Source organism: Oryzias melastigma, linkage group LG18 (genome assembly GCF_002922805.2).
Source record: "Oryzias melastigma strain HK-1 linkage group LG18, ASM292280v2, whole genome shotgun sequence".
Lineage (NCBI taxonomy): Eukaryota > Metazoa > Chordata > Actinopteri > Beloniformes > Adrianichthyidae > Oryzias > Oryzias melastigma.
The window spans coordinates 6,783,230-6,804,691 of NC_050529.1; the positions used below are offsets into that span (position 1 = coordinate 6,783,230).

The 21,462-nt window shown below is 40.3% G+C and overlaps 1 protein-coding gene across 2 annotated transcripts in view; it reads left to right on the top strand.

The window, feature by feature from the left end:
- The window catches only part of nlgn2a (neuroligin 2a), a 238,306-nt gene that overhangs the window by 130,449 nt on the left and 86,395 nt on the right, over nt 1–21,462 (top strand). For both annotated transcript variants that reach the window (XM_024288708.2, XM_024288710.2), the window contains one exon: nt 18,389–18,538. In XM_024288708.2, the coding sequence (XP_024144476.1) occupies nt 18,389–18,538 (150 nt within the window). The remainder of the gene's footprint in view (nt 1–18,388; nt 18,539–21,462) is intronic.

A 21,462-nucleotide genomic window follows, 5' to 3' on the forward strand; every position in this document is an offset into this window, starting at 1 on the left:
TTTCTTTGGTCTCTGGTGCTTTTGAAAAAGCTGAGCAGACGGTGGAAACCACTCGCCTTCAAGAATTTTCTGACAGTGACATGATGATGTCAAATGATGTCATAGCATCATCTCAAACGACACTATGATGTCAAATGACATCACACAGGGAGATTTACGTTGACAGGGTTTGCTAGTTATGGGAGCGCTTCTGTGTGATGTCACATGATTTCGTCATCTAACATTCATTTTATTTTATTTATTTATTTATTTATTTTTGTTCAACATGTTTTTTATTTATAAAAAAATGCACCTCTGAACAAAAATTTGTCATGTTTCCGTTGTCATGGAAACATGACAACATACCACCTAGCTGACCTTGACTGCATCAGCTAAAGAAAGCACAACAAAGCACAACAAATGCCCCGGCTTACACAACTCAATTAATCCCCTTACCAGTGATAATCAGCAAAAAAGAAAAAAAATCATTTTAGATGCAGAATACCGTATATACTCCATTTGTGTCCTGTCTTCAATAAATTTCAGCTCAAATGGTGTTTGTTACTATTTCCGCGGCGCTACCTTAAGACGCCACCTTAAAACCCGGTCCGCACAGCACGTGCAGAAGCCGCGTGTGTTTGTGTTGTGAAGGAGTTTAGTGTTGGCCAGACCTACGAAAGGCAGATATATCATATGTGCATCCATCTTTGAAGAAGTTTGGATGATTTTCGTGGGATAAATACAGGGACACGGATTTTTTCTGGGATGACGTCATGACGCAGACCGCAGCAGCACGCAGCGGCAGGCGGAGCTTCAGGAATCGAGCCGTTTTACTTCCGGGTAGGGAAAAATTCATGAAATATAGCTAATATTTCATAAATAATTAGTTTTTTAGTGGTCCAAATGTAATATATGATCATATATATGGATATAGTTCACTCTGAAAGGCTTAAAAAATCGTGGTTGGGCCCTTTTAAAGTTTTAGTAAATTGTTGCATAGCTATGTAAAGGTTTACTTTGGAACCATAAAAGGTTGCTTAATTCAAAGCTTTAATTTATTACCATAAAGTGTCACATTTTAACGCAAATGTTCTTTTTACTACTGTAAAGTGTTTCATTGCATCACAAAGTTTTACTTCATTATTGCAAAGTTTTACGTAGAGCTGCTTTCCTTTATGTTGTAATCAATTAAACATTTTTACTACTGTAAATTGGTTTATTTAAGTACAAAACAGCTTTTGTTCAGATTCAGAATCCATTAATTGTCCAAACAGCTTAAGTTTAAGTTTATGAAATGTTTCAAGCATGGTAAACCACAGCACAATTCAATCAACATAGAAGCATCATATATAAATTAACTAAATGACCTAAATTTCGTCACACTTTTACCTCTTATATCCTTATTTTCCATTATATAAATTAAACAGTCAATGAAACATTTAAAGATTTACGGTCAAATTTTCTGTCGTCAAAGAGTTAAACTGGTTTGTCCAAGAATTGTTTTAGTGCACAGAAAAAGAAAATATGACAAACATCACAGAGGAAAGCAGTAATCACAGCCCGGACCAGCCTGCACCACTTTTCTAAAAGCAGCCAGACAAAATATTTACTCGTCTTTAGGAATCGATTGAATGATTCAGCAGGAGAAACAATCATGTCCAAGGATTCATTTCTGAACCCAAACTTCAAGCTGCTTCCTCTTTTCGTGTTTAGTCGTATCTAAGCCAGCGAGACGCTGCTGCACAGGCTGCACTTCCAAAGGTTGACATGGAGGCTCTCCATTCATGAGGCGGCGTTTGATCCCAGATGAAGCGTGTGATTTCTGCTTTGGCATCGGCAGCCCGTTGTGGAAGGAAACCACACTCCTGGCAGGTTTCTGGAAGCACGCCTCGCTCTGCAGGAATCCCACATGAAACGCTGACACGAGCTGCGGGAAAGGTGTCTTCAGTCCGTCCCTCTGGAAACACGCCGTTCTGCTGATGCTCACTTTAACAAGTTGCATCGTTAGGTTGCAAAAACTTTCGGTTTGACCAGCTCTTCAAAGCTGTCTTTCTCCAGCTTGGATGTGTGTTTTTTTTATTTTTATTTGGACTGTACAGTAGCCGTTGAGGGAGCGTTCCAATTAGGGAGGTGTTGTTAAAAAGTGGATAGAGAGGGCTCCACGGTGACAGAACTGACAGCAACACTCAAAGGAAACACTCGTTCTGGAGCAAAATCTGAGCTTCTCTACATCCAATTTATAGTTTTTCTGCTGCTCGTACCCGAACATACAAACTCAAAAAGACACCCCAGAACCCTCTCAGCTTTAATCCCAACTGTTACTAGGAGAAGATTTAAGGAGATAGTCGTTTGGAGAAGTCGCATTTTCACGCTCTTGTATAAAAAAAGAAAAAAAAAGAAGTAAAAAAATATTTAAAAAAAGTTTTCATATTTTCTTGAAACAACTTTCTGCTCTGGTTAATATGGGGAGTTACATTCTTTAAAAAAAAAAAAAAAAATCCTCAAAGTTGTCAACTTCACTTTTCTCCAATAATTCTCTAAGTTTTAAGGCTGTAAAACTCCTCACTACAAACTTTATACACTTTTCTCAAACAGACATGAACATTTTTACACGTTTCTCTCTTGTTTGAACTCTCAAAGTTCAAACCTTTAAAGAAAAATAAGTCCAGTTTAAAATTCAAATTAAAGATCTAAAGTTTGTCAAATTCTGTCAACAAATTCTCACTTCCAACTTCGTCACATATGGACGTATTTTCAGAGCTCTTGCTAAATTAAAAGCCCAAAGCTTGGAGCTAAGAAAAGCCAAACCAAAAGAAATATTTGGAAAGTTTCCGAGCCGTCGCCATATGCCACAGAGACGGGTGGATGCGGTGAATAGAATCCGGTAGTTTTCCAGAATAAAACTGTCTTCAGAATCAGAAAACATAAAAAAAATGGATAGAATCAAAGTGTAGAGTATGCATTTTTTTCCTGTATTTGGTCTGGACTCAAGTGGCTCTTGGACCGGTACCGATTCACTGCCTGGGGTTTGGGGACCCCTGTTTTAATGGAAACAGCCAGCACATCAAGAAACGGCTAGTTGGGGACACCCAAAACGTTAAACAATGATGCAGAATAAATAAGTCCACGTATGACGTGTTGGGAGTGAGAATGTGTTGATTCTTTACAGAAGACTCAGCTTAGAGGAGATTGACAATCACCTTCAACCAATCAGGATGTAGGACAGAGTGAGAAAACAAAAAACAGAGGGGGATGTAAAATCGTTTAAAAATAGCTGGATCGCGAAAAGGGATCTACAATATAGCGAGGGAGAACGTTCCGCATATATTTTCTATGATCAAATCGTCTTTTGAGGATCTTCAAAAGCTGAAATCCAAAAGCAGAGAAGCCATGGCACAACCCAGAGAAATTCCATTCTGAACCCAAATAACAAACAAACACTGATAAACAAATCGCGGACGAGCCAGTCCACAAGACAGAGCGGGACGGATTGCAACAAGCTAACCAAAATCAGGCGTACTGAGAGTGTCATCAAGTAAACAGGACACTACAAACCATTGAAAGACCAGTGGTTGAAGTTCATTTGTAGGTCTTCAGGTGCTCATTCCTGGTCCTCAAGGTCTACCACCCTGCCCGTTTTCCAGATCTCCAAGCCCTGCCAGCTGCTGATTAGCTCAGTCAGATTCTGATTAAATGAACACACAAGGTCGTAACTCAGACCTACAGAACCGATGGTGCCGCTGTTCTGCTACATCTGTGGTGTAAGCCATCATCTTTAAAATCGTTTTATCTTCTAATCTCCTGTAGATCTCGCCGTCGTTCCTCCAGTTTTGGTTTTATATCTGTCATCACTAGCAGAACAGATTTATTTATTCACCACAAAAGTATAAGGTACATGTTTAGTGAAGCAAAAACAGTCACATCGTGTAAAGACTACACTACCCAGAATGCCTAGAAGAGCCAAGAGGCAGCAGGCAATTGGTCAAAGGGGTTAATGGGGTATTCTGTACATTTTCAATATGTTGTTATTCATGTGCTGTAGGGTGGGGCGATAAAATAATAACGATATGTATCGCGATTCTCGACAGAGAAATGAGTCTATCGCGATAGACTTTTATTTTGAAGGGTCTGAAATTGACACTCACCAGTTGTGCGCATTTTCTCCTCTTTGGGGAGTAAATACTAGAGAGTTAGTCACCACATGGCGAGTAAATGTCTGCATTTAGTTATTTATGATTATTAGCTCTCATTTTGGTCATTTTTTCTCACACTTAAGGCGTGCAAAATTATTAACTGTACTGTTGATGATTGAGTTGACAAAATTATTTTAAGTTCAACCATGCTTTAAAAAATACCGTACATTTATTTTTTCCGAATAAAAGAATCCACTTCCTGTTTACACAAAAATAAACGATGATTTATGGAAAAATCAGTCATTTTCATTTAGATTATCTTTCATTACAAGGTCTCAGACATTCTTTAAGAAATAACTGACAGCAACACAAGCTCAGACTGGTCACTGTCGGCCTGAAGCTCAGCCAGAACGGTTGCCGTGGTTTTGATTCGGTGGGATCAAAGGAAGGGGAAGTGAAAAATGTTGAAAGGCCATGAAAGGGGAGTAGGCTGGACCGTGGATAAGGAGACGTTACATGAAGGCAACAAAGCAGGAACACAAAGCGGTGCACTGGACCGTGCTTCATTACACTTATTTATAGACGCACAGCCAAGAAATAAATTCAGCTTTTGTTCTGACAGGATCTCCTGAGAGCAGACTTCCTGTCCTCATAGTAAATAATAGTAGTCGACGACATATGTAAATGTCCTTAAGCTTCTGACCTTTCCAGATAGATCAAGAATAACTGTTTTCAAAATCTGTTTTTCTAAAAACACAAAGCAAAAAAAAACCAAAAAAACGTGTCAAACAAATAAACACACAAAAAATAAATTTCTGGAACATTTTGATCCTTTTACTGCTTACAGTTATTCATGTCTATACATGTGACCAATATTAAAAACATGCATTCTTTGTCAATCTCAGTTTTAATAAAAGAACACTTTTTAAACCAAACAACCATCCGTCCAACCAACCAACCGATCAACCAATCAGAGAACCAGTCAACCAACCAACCAAAATAAATAAATCAACCAACCAACCAAACATCCAACCAAGTAACCAGCAAGCCAGCACATCAAACCAACCAACCAACCATCCATCCATCCAACCAATCAGATAACCACTCAACCAACCATCCAACCAACCAAAATAAACCACTCAACCAACCAACCAACCATCCATCCATTCATTCATCCAACCAATCAACCAATCAGAAAACCATTCAACCAACCAAGCCAATCAGTTGAAAAACCAACCAAAAAAACTGCTTTGTTTGTAGAGCATCTTTCATTAACATACATAGAACCCAAAGTGCTTAACATAAAGACACATAGACATAATCTTGAAGTGGAATCATAACAACCGGACTTCACATCTTTATTTCTTGAAACATTTCATCCAAGTTGCTAAATCAGTATCAGTGGTCCTGGGTTCAGTACCACATGTGTATCCTCCCGGTGGGTCCACTGGAGTTCTGGTCTTCTTTTGAACTAATCAAAGGCCAGCATGGTGAATAGGAGATAAATTGTGTCTATATTTTACTACCACTGGACGAATCGAGGTGTGACATCACCCATAGAAAATGCATTCTTGCAAAATAAGGCAATATATGTTCAGCCTTTCAAAATAAAAGCTAGATATTTTGTGTATATGAGTTTTTTTTAGGATCTATTTCACAGAAAAATAATCAAATTTCCGTGTTCAGATTTCTATTCTAACTAAATCAAAATAAGTTGTTTTGTTGGTGTTTTCTGATTACAAAATGTGTACACAAACTCAATGTTTAGGTCATAGACACAAGAAAGATATTTACAGATCTTTTTTTTTCTTTTTTTAGGGAAAAAAACTGAATTGAGGAACTAACTGAGATTTATTGGACATAAACAAAAATAACGTTTAAAAATAGCAAAATAAAAGTCTGAGAATCCGATTGAGTTCCTATGATGGATTGTGGAGCTCGCTCTGTGTTTTCGTGTTTCTGCAAACCAGCGAGCTCCGGTACTATTCAAGCATAAGGAATTTGGAGATGAGTAAAACTGAAATAAAAATAAGGAAGGAAAGAGGGGGGAGGGGTCAATTTGAGTTCAAAAGGCCTGAGGCAAAAAGAAAAGGATGCTGGGAATGGAAAAGAGGGCTGTTGCTTGTGGAGAAGAGGAAGCCAGCAGTAGTGATGGAAAAAAAAAGAAAAAACAGGGGGACAATGCTCTGTTTGTCTCTTCTTTGTCGCTGTGGCATTTCCCAGGACTGAAGGGGAAGGGGGCGGGGGGTAGGGGGGTTGACTCTGCGTGCTCAGTCGCTTCCCAATCCACTCAATTTGTGAAATTGATCCGTTCCCTAACAGTGTGCAAAACAAAACAAAAAAAAGGCCAGCTACTGTTGAGAGAATAAAGCGGAGGGCTGGTGTGTGATATTTAACAAAAATGTGACAATAGGGCAGAAGAAAAGGCAGGGGTAACTCTATGTAACCATTAATGTAGACTTCCATACAGGCATTTCTGAGATCCCCTATCTCGTTAGCAAGATCCAAATTTTCTTTAAAAAAGACATTGTTTTTAACTTGGTCCATGCTTTCTGCCCTGTAGTTCATCATCCTTCCAGTAGGGGCAGTAGAAGGACTTTTTCTGATCATTTCAAAATGGCTGCCTCCATGAAATCTCAAAAACAGTTTTGGCGGTAAAAAAAGTTTGGCTAATTTTCTAAACTTTATGGTGAGATTAGCTTATGTATTGTTACTTATTTTGTTAAATGACTATTTGTTTGATTGAAACGATGAAAATAATTTGATAGTTAGTTCTATATAATACTTTTACATCCTGTTAAAAATGTATGCATCGAATTAGAGACATTTAATTATTTTACATCTTAAACTAACATTATTGTTAATAAAAACTCAATGTATCATCAGAGAAATGATCTATATCTTTAAAAAAATAGCAGAAAAAAAAGTATAATGTCATAATTGTTACACTTTTTACAAAATGTTTATAGTTTAATGTAGGTTTGACTAGATTTTTGAAACATTTTTTTTCATTGTTGTCTTTCACTTGTTTTCCAAAATATAATTTTTTCTTGTATGTACACTTTAAGAATTTGCTATAAAACATAAAAAAAACTGTTTGATCTCAACTTGAGGCATTTTGGCAGTAAAAAAAAATGACCGCATTTAGCATTTGGAATTTTTTTGGACCATTTCAGGCAGAGTTGTCAAACATAATCACACTCTAGGTCGAGGGTCGAACAGGATAAACATTTATTGAAAACTCTAAAACAATGACAATGATAGCTGAAATCGCTGAAGCTGAAAGCCAGCTAAAATATTAGCTAAATGCCAAATTAGCCTAAAAAACTTAAAAAACGAAATAGGTTAGCCAAAACAGCTAGCATATAGCTGAAATATTAGCTAAACTCCAAAACTGCCTAAAAAATCTTAGTAAATGCCAAAATAGTCCAAAAAGCTAGCAGAATGTGAATTCTTAAAACTTTAAAACCGTAACTTTTAAACACAATTATGAATAATAAAAAGACAGAAATATTATTCCAGAATAAATCAACTTAAACCTTAAATAACTCTAAATATTTTAGTCTCCATTAAAATATATTTTGTAAAAATTATACAAGTTAGAAATAAATGCAAGATAACATCGGGCCGTTGATAAAAATAAAATTTAATCACCCAGCGGGCCGGATCCGGCTCCCAGGCCTTGGCTTTGACACACATGACCTTTTGTGGAACTATTGTGTAATATAATCCAAAATATTTGTTAAAAAAAAAAAGAAAATAATCTGACGGAGCTTTGACACAAAAAAACTCTAAAGTCCCACTCCAACATGTTCTTGTGGCATGGAGGACATGAAATAATTTAGAATATTTTTTAGAATACAAATTGTGTTAGATCAGGAGCAGATGACAACCAGATCGGGTTGGTGACAAAATTCTGAAATGTAACAAATTACAGAACTTTTGTTAATTGATCCAATATTTCACTTTTTACAAAGAATTTACAGTAGAAAAACATGTAAAAAAGTTTTAAAAAATGCTCAGAGAACCCAAACTACTAATGACTAAGATGAAAAAAAAATGTCAAGGTGACTAAAAACAAAAAAGGTAGTATTAGTGAGGAAATGGAGGTTGGAAAAAGTGATGAAGAGAACCTCCAAAAAGAGACCAAATGGGAAATGAAGTGAGATGGATCTTGATGGAAGCAGAAGAGAGGCTGAGAGGAGCAGGAATGGACGGACCGGGAGGAAAAAGTTGTGTTTTTTTTTTTAGATGTGGCTGAGTCTAATGAGATGGTGTTGTTGCAGAGACGGGCCAGGGCGGCTTCTCTTATTCCCCGCGGCCCCACTCATCTTCTCGCTCTGCTCCTTTGTTCCTCGCCCACTCTTAATCTGTTGAAGGAAGCGAGAGGCATCGCCGTTTGGTTTGGGAACGGGGCTGCAGGAGCTGTAAGGAAGAGGGAGGGGGGGTGCCAGGCGCATTGCAGTCGGTTGATTCTTCTCCGGGAGCAGGTTGTAGTTGTTGTGCAGCGTCAAGCTGTTCCTCCTCCCGATCTCCGAGAGCATCTGGAGCCGTGAGGAGGGAGGCGGCGGACGCCAGCCAGTCAAGACAAACAGCAGAGGAGCTGCTATCATCCAACTCCACGCTGGTCCCTGCAGCCCCCGCTTTATGAACTCAGACTGACGGGGAGGACAGAAGCCGGAGTGCTGTTTGTGTTTCCACGCAGGACGCCGGGAAAGTGCTGCCTCTGCTTTTATTTGGACAGTTTTTTCCGCTCGTAACGAGAAAAGAAGCTTTAAAAAACAGAAAATAAACGTACATCCGCATGAAAACTAACGTCTAACAATTAACAATTTAATTTTTTTGAGTGTAACACACATTTATCCAATGGGGTTCACACTTGACAAGCAGGGAGGGGCTTCTACTTTTTTTCTTTATCTTCTTCATCTTCTTCATGTTCTTCGTCGTCGATGCTTTTGGCTTTGGGCACATCTTCACTTATAACGTCCAACAGTGTTGAATGTTTACTGAAGTAGGGACTGGTCTAAGCCGACCGGTGTCGGTAACACGAGGGATTAGACCGGGCTGTTCACTCTCTGGACTGTTGTATAGCCATGGAGCCCTTATTGTGGAGATTGCCAACTCGCATGGCTGGGATATCTATGCCTAAGGTGTTTATTTCTGAGCCTTTAACAGTCAGAGCTTATGCTGATGATGTAACTGTTTTTGTGTCTCATCAAGATGATGTTAATAACTTGGTTTAGAGTTCTGCCAAAGCCTCGTGGAACAAACGTGAAGCTTGTTTGGTCGGGGAATGGGAAGGGAACACACTCCTACTTTACCAGGTAGTATAAATTGGGGAACTAGGAGTCTAAGAATTTTGGGCTTATATTTTAGTTTCAGACCCAAAATTGGGTTGGGTTGTTGGATAAAGTCTATGCCTGGTAGTCTTCATGGAAGTAGTTGCTACCCCAGTTAAGACTGCACTGTTTTGAATTCTTGGTAAGCTTTCAAAATGGAACGAGAAACCACGCTGACTCCTGTCTATGGACACTTCAAGAACTAGTATTTTACAATGGACTTTACTCTGTGAGAGCAGCATTACCGGAAGCAAGTTGTGTCAAATCAGGATGTCTAGCTGCCTCGTCCAGAGTTGTGCATGCTGTGATGTCCTCGATTCCTCCTAGGACCCTGACTCATAATACAGATCTCCGCCTGTGACCATATCACACAACGCGAATGACTGGATTGAAGTCCCTAACAAACTGCTGGACCTCAGTCAGTCAAACCGTGTTAGCTTTGAGACCCTGCACTGGTAGGTCGCTTATATCTTCTGTGACAAAATGAGACACTTCAAGCCCTTAAAATGATCTGGAAGGCCGGATATAATTACCCAGGGGCCGGATCCGGCACACGTGTGATAACGGGATAATAATGGAAAGCATGTCAATCTCTGTGTGTTCGGGGGTCCACAGCTCACAGCTTCACATCTATAGTCTGTAGCATCATGTTATTTTCAGCAAACTCACCTGCCTGCTCACCTTTGCACAAACATAGACCTTTGTATGCAAGCAGACATGCATGATCCATGAAATATGTATGTAGTTGTGTGTTTGTTGGCTTGTTTATGTAGTATTTGTGCATCACAATGCAGCTTTTCTGTAAAAATGTACAAGACTGAAAACTTCTGGACTTAATTTATTTCAAGCAATAAAAACAAAAAATACTAAAGATAAACAAAAGAGATACATCTACACATAGTTATGTCACATTTTGAGGGATTTATTCTGACTTGATTGCAAATTTTGAGAAAAAGTTGAAAGTAAAACATACATATCCAAATATAATTCTTTGGGGCCGTGGTTGGCTAGCTTTTCGCAATCATTTTTTGATAAATGGCGTTTACTCAGAACTGGAAGTCTAGCCTCAAACATTTGCAGATTATTTTGACCCCGGGGTCACTCTGTCTATTGCTTATATAGTCAATGGAGTCAACTGCTATACCTGTATGGGTACATGTGACTAAGACATTAATAATCTACATCTTTACCCCCAATTAGTTGGTGAATTCCACCTTTCAACTGTGAGCCAATGAGACGACAGAAAATAATCAGTGCTCAGGTTCAATTGAAACACTCTAACTTTAACTTGAAAGCTATCAACTTACCGAACATGAATAAGCAAAAACAGTCAGTTTGCAATATTTATGAGATTTTTGAACGAACCACGAAACCAATTCTACTGTATTGGTAACCCTTAAACTGTTCTTGTTTTTGTTGGCCATCTTCTATTTGCATCTTTTTTTTTGCTTTGTTAAAGTTGTCCTTTGTTTTATACAGTATATTCATTTTTTTATTTCTAAAAAGCATTGAAAGGAATAAATCAACTCTTTCATAACACGAATAAAAATGTTTCAGGAAAACATCCAGTTGAACCCCAGGCTGACCTATTTCTAGTAATTTCTTTCATTACTGTCACATATTCAATAATTCATGATTACATTAAGCTAATATGAGTCTTATTTTGAAAAAAAGTTGGACTTCAAATTAAAAAATACTTTAAATTTGATGTGAGATGGGTTATAATAATAGTTAGCCGAATGATAAAATCGATCTTCAAAGTCTAATAACTCTGATTTTCCACTCTGCACTGGTATTAGATGGAACAAAATGAAAAATGCATCAGTCAGCCGGGAGTTAATCAGCTTCATTAATAAGTAAAAATACGTTCAAAAACATGATTTCATTCTATGCAAGAACGTTGAAAATCCTAGAAAGAATTCCAGGACTTCAGGAGATCTCGTTTCTGGACACACATACTCACACTCGTCTGAGATGCAATCAGTGTGGCCTTTGGTTTGATCCATTGTGCTCTAATGATTTAGCCCGAGCCAATCTTGGTGGTCAGCTCTGCTGCTCCGCATCTCATCACCTTCCATTTATCACCCCCGTTGCCCGAGTCTTTCTTCGTCACACCAGCCGGCCGCTGACCGCCTTTCGACTCGCGCGTGTCCAATTTGACTTAGAAAAGCAACACCGTTGGATGACGGGACACTGTAAGTGTGCTGTATGCTTTTATTTTGTTGTTTTTGGGGGGTTATATCTGTGGTTGAGCAGATTCACAAAGAATAAACTGATTCTGGGTACTTTTACTTTGAATTTGCCAATAGAAATCTTGACTGTACTTGGCCATCAGTAGAGATATTTCATGAAAATCCATCGATTTTGTTCCACTAGTCCGGGTTGCGGGTGCAGCAGTCTAACTGAAAAGGCCCCAGACTTCCCTTTTCCCTTTCCCCGGCCACTTCCCGGCATTCCTAGGCCAGCCGTTAGTGTCCCAGGTCTTTCCACCAAGTGGGACATCCCTGAAACACCTCCCATGGAGGCATCCGGACCAGATACCCAAAGCACCTCCACTGGCTTTTTTGGTTGTCCAGGCCCATGGAGGGTCGTAGAGAGGACTGACTGGACCTTAAAGATGGAGCAGGTGTAGTTTCCTCGAATCTAACCTCAAGGGACGTTCATTTATTTATACTGATATGGTAAAGTCGGACAAAGTTTGACAACTTATCGAGCGATCAGACCCAGTCCCAGTAGGGATGTCCCAATCTGTTTTTTTTTTGCCAGCTTCAATTCCAAGTCATTTGATTTTGAGTATTTGCCAATATCCAGTCCCGATCTGATACTTTTGTAACAAATTTAACAAACAGATTCAGGTTTTGACCTTTAACATTATTCTATCAATTGAACATAAATGGACCATATTTGTGAAGTAACTTTAATAATCAAGTAAAAATAGTGCAATTATTACCTAAATAATAACTATTATCTGGTAAATATAGGTGGTCAGCTTTAATATCTTTAAAACTATTTAGCATTTTTAACCAAATGTCATTCTTCATTTGAAATTCTTGAAAATGAATGATGACTGTTGTAGCATAAATACAACGATGAGTATTCATAAGTAGCTGATATAATTAGAGCCATTTATTCATTTTTTTACATTATGGGATTCTTTTGTTAGCCTCTTAAGACTTTAACCTCTTACATCATCACATTTTGGGTTTTATCACTAAAGTAGTTAATTTTCTTAACTTGGACTGATGTTAGAGAAACAATAAAAAGCATATAACCAAAGAGCTAGCACTTAGCACAGTTAGCTGCTGCTGTGCAGCCGTCTGTCTGTCGACAGCACAGAGAGCTTAACATTAAAAATAATCAAAAAGTGGATCTTTTTTTGTGTTGAAATCCATCATTTGCAGGTTGTTGTTCGAGTTACAACAAGCCAATAGAGACGCTCGTCAGCTTAAGGCCTTTTTAAAAGAGTTATTGATTCAAAAAGTTTGGATTTGTTAACATCCTGCTAGCTTGACTGAACTGTTTTTGTTAGCAACCCGCTTGAACTGCTGCGTTTTCTGGTAATAATATGTTGTGATTCATTCATGACATGCAGAGTTCTAGAGGATAATTTATCTAAGCAAGAAATATAAAGTGCTGATCGTAAAAATAATAAATTAAATATACTGATCAGTAGACGGCATCCGAGATTGATCGAGTCATCAATCACGTGATCGGGACGTCCCTAGTCTGTACATTGACTCAACATTATAATTTGATGCACAAATTTCGTCCAGTGTGAACGCAGCATCAGTGCTCGTTAAGACCCATCCCCGCAGCACGCCCATAGACAAAAATGTACATGAACCTTTTCACTGTTTGGGTGGGTCCTGTACAGGTTTCACCATTTTTCACCGGTGGTCACATCTTAGAGCATTTGTGACTGAAGGAAGCGGCAGAGGAATTCTCATTTTGATCAATTGTATTCGTTCAGTTTTGACCCAAAATCTCATGACCATAACTGAGGATTGGAACAAGTTTCACTTTCTGATTCAATTCCCTCTTCAACACAACTGACCTGCTCAGTGTCTACATAACATGAAAGTAATCATCATTGAAAAATGTGCTTTTTGTGACAAATCTCTACATCCGTAAATAAATCCCATCCCCTGAATAGTAGAAGAGTGCACAAGCAGATTCCCTCCCTTGCACTGATGCAACACTTTTACCGCTCCGTAACCTTTCCTGTTAATTGGATCATCGCTATAAAGGACCTGTGTTTGCACAGAGACGACACTTCTTCATTTTCTTGGAGTTTTTCCTGTTATTACTGTTCGGACCCCAGTGTAGAAGGTCAGTACTTATCTGCACCTCATGTGCTCACACCCCCACACATCCATATGGTAATGAAAGCAGAGAAAAGTACCAAGTCAACCGTTTTTTTTTTGGAGAGAAAAGAAGCAAAAATGCTGATTTGTAGAAAACCTGCTTTCATAGTAACATGATTGTGATTTAATATCTATTTAATTATGGTCGACTGAAAGGAGCGTCCTCCACTGCCGTCTCTCATTTGTTAGCTTATAGGAAGATGATATCTCAGCTACTGCCCCCTCTGCCCCCCGCTGAGCTAGAAAAGGGAACGTACTATAAATCGGCAGCCCTCCTAGGCGAGATGGCGCTGCTGATTAAGCAATTAATGACTAAAACATTAATGGGACCTTCCTAATCTTCCAGTTTTTTATCTCCGTCATTCAAGTTGAAGGCTTGAACCCACTTTAAGGACACACCGGTCTCCTCGACTGACATCGTCGATCAGTGCGTCATCATGCAGGGGGCGGGCGCTGCACCACGCTGGAAACACTCGACACAAGTTCAGGCCTAATCGTGTCATTGTCTCGGTTCTGCTTGAGAGGATCAGCAGCTTCTCTAAGCCCCTCTGGGTCCCGGCCCTCTGCCGCTCCGCTGCCATCTTGCTTTGTCTTCGTTGCTCTTGTTTGTCTTCCATTGTTCTCGGCCGGCATTGTTTGGGAATTTGATTTTCCGTACCTTTATGGAAGCCTTTTCCCAGCCCCTCTTTGTTTCCCGTTTTCCCTAAATCAGAGTAAATTGTCCCTCCAAACGAATTTCTCAGCACTAATGATTTTTAAATCACTTCTCAAGAACGGCTGTATTGAGTTTGGATCGGTTAAAACAAACCAAACACGAAACTTTAATGACTTTTAAATGCTTCCCATGAAAAAGGAGACGTTAGGGGCATTGACTGTATATAAGAACTGGACCAGTCTGACCAATAGAATGACTGAATAATAGATGTTAATTTATCTTTAGAAGTCTATGGGATTTCTTGGAGCCACCTGGTGGTTCCTGTTTGGGGCCACTCTATCCAGTTCTCTATATACAGTCAGCTGCTATACCTCTGCATGTGACTAGTGCTTTATTAATCTGCACCTTCATCCACGATCAGGTGGCAAGTTCCACGAGACAGAAAATAATTGGCCGCTCTGTCCAGTTCTCTTTATACAGTCAACTGCTATATCTCTGCACCACTATGCATGTGACTAGGGCATTACTGTTCTGCACCATCGTTCACAATTTAACATCTGAATCATGTTTGGCTTGAAAGCAGTGTTAGCTTCTTAGCATTTGGGGGCTAACTATCACCCCCATTCAGTTTTTATCCTATTAAAATTTGGAGTTGATTGTTTAAGCAATTAAAAAAAATGTTTTATGTTTTCAAATGTAAATGATGACATGTCAATGCAAACAATCTTGATGTCTTTTCTGAAAAGAGTTCTTCCCGTCTTCGGTTGGTCAAACAGACCCGGAGACATGTCTGTTTACGAGCGCCAAATGCCAAACTTGGGCTGAGGACGTAACCTGACCGCGCCGGAGGCTGAGAGAGAGAATCCTTAGAAAAAGACGGATGAGGAGGAGAGAGAGGAAGAGCTTGTAGCCCTCGAGGGCCTCGGTCTTATCTGTCAGCGCGCCGCAGCCAGCCATTCGCCCTGTAAGTGATCCGTGGTCGCTGAGTCCCCGGGTCAAGCATGACCGCCTGCTCTGTGAGCCTCACGGGAGGGCGGTGCATCTGCATCCCGTCTCCCAGCATGCTCGCTGCTGTCAGTTTGCGTCTCCTCCAGCAGAGTCGGGCGTGCGCGAGCAGCAGGTGCGCACGTGCTCATTTGCCACTAATGAAATGACACGCGGGCTGAGAGGTTGCGGAGGGCATCGCGGGGCTCCAGAGCAATATGTTACCACGGCAACAGTCAATGAGACCTCTCTCACCCGGAGCGGGAAGGAAAAAGAAAAAAAAAAGGAGCGAAAGTGAAGCAGTTGCCATAGCGACTCCCCTCTGCAGCTGCCTGTAAATTTCTCCTCTTCCCAGAGCGCCGAGCGTTTTCTGTTCGGACTCACGCATCCATTTTCCTGTCATGGCTGCTGGAAACGCGTGTGACACCGGAGAGCGTCGCGGTGCGCGGGCGGTGCACGTGTCGCCGCACATAAAGAGGTGCAGGAATGCAGCCTCCACCCACCCCAAAAGCAGATGCAGTTGTCGTTAGTTACGGGGTTGAAGCGCTCGGCTGCTCTTTTGGTCGGCACGGGAATAAAACCCACACGCCAGAGCCAGCAGGGGGCTGACACTGCAGCACAGCTCCGCGTCCGGTCAGCCATATGCTCACGCGGGCTCCTGGCAGGCGGAGGAGTCCGCCGTCAGCCGGGAGAGCGGTTCAAAGGGCAACGAGGGCCCATCAGTGACTGTCCTGCCTGTGCACACAGCTCCGCCGGAGCGCTGAGCTCATCTCGTTAGCAGAGATGGATTCTTCCTGAAACCATTTGCATGTTACACAGTCGAACCGACAGGAATCAAATATATGCTCTCAGCCTCAACTTATGTTTTTCTTTTTTTGTGCCCATTTATCCTCCAGGACTAAACCTCCAAACATTTGGCTCCAGCTCAGTGTTTTCTAAAGAGGTCCCACCGGGGTGCTGACCTAGAAAGACTCTGAGATGGCCGCCTGCTTGTACTCTGCATTTATTAACCCTGTAAAGCCTACTATATCAAAGAATTGATAGAAAATTCACATTTTGACGGAATTAAGATCTATTTTAAACTCAATCTATCGAAAATGTTCTATTGTTCATGAATTATAGATGTTATCAATTATGATAGGTTGTTGGTGATTTGGTTAATTCTTGCGCAAAACAATGTTAGCTTATATGGAAAACATTTTTGACATGGATGTTCAAGACAAAAAAAAATCACCTGATTTACCCACTGTTTCAAATTTGATACATTTTAACATGATATGATTGTATTATAAAGAATTATTTATTAACAAATTTTACATTCTCACAATACAGCTAGTAGTCATAAAAAATATAAATAACAATCGATGAGTTATTCTCACCATAAAGGTTTGAAAATTGGAGAAACTTTTTCCCGCCAAAAGTATTTTTGAGATTTCATGGAGGCAGCCATTTTGAAATGAGCAGGAAAAGCCCTTCTACTGCCCCTAGTGGAATGATGATGAACTAAAGGACAAGTGGCTTTGGTCCCGTTTCGGAAAAGTTTTGACCATGCTATTGAGACAGGGGTCTTAGAAATATGTCGAACATGATACACACGGCTTTATAGGATTAAAGAGCCATACCGATAAAAATTGTGTTCTTGTGGCATTTTTCTCCTGATGGAGGACCTTTATAAACAAACTTAAGCTTTAAATTGTATTTTTGTGATTAATGTTTGAAAAAGATCACATTTGTGACATAGAAAATACACTGGGCGGGACACAACCTCCCATCCTGCAGACGAATAGATCCATGAACGTCTTTATTTTCCTCATCTGAGCTGATATTCAGATCATAACGGCACTTTTGTTTCACTGGTAATGTTAGATTGGAGGTGTGGCTGTAAGCTAGCGGGAGAAAGTGTAAACAGAAAGCTCTCAGCAACAGGGAAGGGGGGCAGGCTGGTACTAACAGAAACAACGTTCTAGACATTTTTTTTTCTTTTGCTAAAAATGGCATAATCACAATTATATACCGCTGGGAATGCTTTGAAAATAGATCAAAAGATAATCAGAGTGAGTCTACTTGATGACTCATCTTCATGTTTGTGTTTTTTAACTTTGAACTTGGGCTTTGAACTTTGACTGGCATTTGCTTTCTGATGCAAATAAAAATTCCTATGTGAAAAATAAATGGAAGAGTTTGTTTTTTTGTATCAGTGTCTTGTACAGTGGTCCCTTATTTTTACAGGAGTTGCGTTCAAAAAATAACCTGCGACAGAGGATGTCATCTTTAGTTAATATAATAACCCATGAGATTTGAGTCATGACCCACCAGATTTTAGTCACAACCAATGAGATTTGAGTCACGACCCATGAGATTTGAGTGATCTCTCACGTGATTTGAGTCACGACCCACGACCTTTGAGTTGCAACCCAGGTGACTTGAGCCACGACCCACAAGATTTTAGTCGCAACCAATGAGATTTGAGTCACAACCCACGAGATTTCAATTCCAACCCACGAGTCCTTGTGAGTCACGATCCACAAGATTTGAGTCAAAGCTCACAAGATTTGACTCACGACCCACGAGATTTGACTCGCAACACACAAGATTTGAGTCATGACCCATGATATTTTAGTTGCGACCCACAAGATTTGAGTCAAAGCTCACGAGATTTGACTCATGACCCACGAGATTTGACTCGCTACCCACAAGATTTGAGTCATGACCCATGATATTTTAGTTGTTACCCTTGAGATTTGAGTCAGGTGAACCACTGGAAGTAGGTTGGAGCGGTTTGCCTTGCCTGCTGTACTTCAATGTTTTTCATTACTTACGCTGACACACCTGCCTAGAATCTAACATTCAGTCGGATGGACCTCTGTTCTTTCGTCTTAACCATTGTTGATCCAAACGTATTTAACTTTCGTCTCGTTTTCATCATTCTTGCAGATATTCGTGACCGCAGGAAGAAGCCGGTGATGATGTTCATTCACGGAGGCTCCTACATGGAAGGCACAGGAAACATGTTTGATGCCAGCGTGCTCGCCGCCTACGGCAACGTGATCGTGGTGACCATGAACTACCGGTTGGGAGTGCTAGGTGAGTCTCTTTAAGCTTTTTTGTTTTCTGAAACTCACACATCCCTCCGTCTGCAGCTGGTTTGGATTCTTTCTACTGTGTTTGATATCAAGTGAATGAATTTATGGTGCAGGGTTTGAACTCTGTTCTGTGGAGGAACAAGCAGATTTTCGTTGCTGTCCCTGAACTGATCAATTCTGGATTTAGTTATTTAATTTTCCATTGCACATACAACTGTATTTGCCCTGTATTTCTGGAATTTCAATTTCTAGAAATGGTATATGAACATAGTGTAAGCAGCACCGCAGACATACTTATTAGTTTCCCCAAAACAAGACTCAATTAAGAAATCCATGTGTGTGCTATATATTTGGTTTTTGAAATGTCATTTTTACCAATAAAACAAATAAGTTTGAGGGTAAATCCTTAGATTCACATTTGATTTTTTAGAGGATGTATGATTTTCTAAATCCACAGTTAATTCTAAGCCTTGTTGATTTTAAATACATAACAAATAAAGCACAAATATTCAGCAAAACATAGTTAAAAGCATAATAGGATCTAAATAGGAAGATAGCTTCATGTTTTTATAACTTGTAAATAAAATGCAAGAATAAAAGCTTAAAATACACAATAAACGTGTGTGCATTGCATATTCTGTGCAGAAAGCAGCCGTCTCTATTCTATATTCTGCTAAGATTTTTGCAGTATCATTTGTTGAAGCTCAAGGACCCACTGGAACTGGAAAAGTACATTCTTTATTTCCTGTCCCTTCATATATACTTCTTCAATATCTGCAACTTTTTTACTGCAAATAGATTCTATATTCCGTTAGTTATTGGATGTCTGAGTCCTTTATTTGCCACAAAAAAAGTCCTTATGAAAGTAAATGCAAAACAGGGGAACAAACATGCAAATCAGAGCCAGCCTGTCACTTTTACTGACACAGAAATGCACCTCACAACTCCTTCTAACGGCGAGCCCGCGCCTCGCACCCTCTAAATGTCTGCTCGGCGGCGGCGTTAAAAAAAAGAGTTGGGATTGTAAAACAGAGAAGGAAAAACTTGATACAGCGGATGATAAAATAGGAGAGAAAAGTGTTTAAAGCAGCTTTTTGGGGGCCGAATCCAGAAAGAGTGGCGGCTCTGCAGCAGAAGCTCGTCATCCTTCTTTTCCTGAAAATACACTTGACTTCTCCTCTTTATTACTCCCCGCTCTCTGTCTCGCTCCACTGAGATCGAGTAATTTCGCTTTGAGAGGAGGAACATGCCTCTAAGGAGGCAGGTGCTAACTAAAGGAAACTAAGTGCATTAGATATTTCATTAGCAGAGCAGCTCCTGGAAGCTGTTTCACAAACACACTGCCCGCCTTAAATATGTTTTGAGGCCTTCGTCTAAAGGACGTTACAGTGTGTTTTTTTTTTTTTATGTAACGCCGCCATTCCAGTGCTGACACGTTTTCATTTGCATGTAATTGCCTAAAGTGTTTGCTTTTAAGTGCATCTTCATTAAGTTCATAAGTGTTCTCCCTCTGAAATGTGCTGTGACTATTAGTGGAGATCCTTTAAGCGGAATTTCCCTTAAATAATCATTATTATTGCAGACGCTTCTTTACAAACATGCTAGTCATTTCCATTAGGGAGCATAGCTCATCCGCGATTGAAAGTTCGTGAATTAATTTCAGAAACTTTCACTGAATCAATTAATGGATCTGTTGCCGCTCGGAGCAGAAACAAAAACAGGCTTGAAAGGGAAAGTGTCGCTCAGTCATGCCGAGTTTGGAGTCGTGTCTTCCCGAGCCGGGCGTGTTCAGCTTTAGTGGGATCAAAAAATTAATCCTGTAAAAACAGGCATCCAAATAAATGGATTACTAACGGCGTGCGTTTGGTTGTAGAGCAATCAGCAGCTACTCCGAGGTGTTTATGGAAGTGGATCCGCATTAGAGTTCCTTTGCCGCCGTCCTCCTCCCGCGGGTGCGCCCCGGTGGCGCCTCCTCTTCCTTCAAACCCCCTCAACGCAATCTGGGAGTCAAGGAGAAAGTGAAAGAGCATTCGTTATTTGCATGCAGAGAGACCGCCGTAGCTATCTCCCAAATATGAGAGCCATCCACAGCAATTTGGCCTTGATTGGGAGAAATGTGAGTAATCTTTCACCCCGTGCACCTCGCATGATGGATGGCGTTTGCCTTTGACAGGAAGAGGGTTGGGGGGGCAGCACAGCGAGTGTGAGGTTCAGTCTGTTTTGTTTGGAGCACGTGTAGCTGCGCTCATGCATGCCAATGTCGCCTGATGCCTTCTGCCGTGTTTGTCTTCCTGCCTCAGCGATCCGACATGCCGTTTTGGAAAAGCCGCCGCAGGAATTATTGATACAGCGGCCGGGACGTGGTCGCACGAAATCCAAACTCGAGGTGTGGACGGATCTAAATAAAACACATTTCCGTAACAGCTACTGAAATTCTTGCACTATTTTCGAAAAACAACCGTGCGCCTTATAATCCGAAGACCCTTATGCATGGATTCGTTCTGCTGCAAATAGGGTTGGGTGTTATTGTGAATACGCTAATGCGGCTACATGCTAGCCGCTAGATGTAGGCTGTTTATTTTGTGTGTATTAAGCTACATTCACAATCCTTCTGCATCACTTTCGATAAAAAGATTTATCGGACTTCTGCGTTCAAAACTAATGAGTTCTTGTGCAGCTACTCAAGTTTCTTCGATCATTTATGTGTTCTACTTGCCAGTGGAAGTCTAGAGAGCATCAATGCACTGGATTGAGAATTCTGGGAAATTTCTAGGGCACTCAGTGTTAGAATTATAGATTCAGACAGCTCTACAAAATGGCGAACGCACTATAGTGCACTATATAGTGAATAGTGAAGGAATTCAGACATAGCTCTAGAGTTAGTACGTGGCATAAGTTTGAAAATAGACGATTCATTAGCGGTGC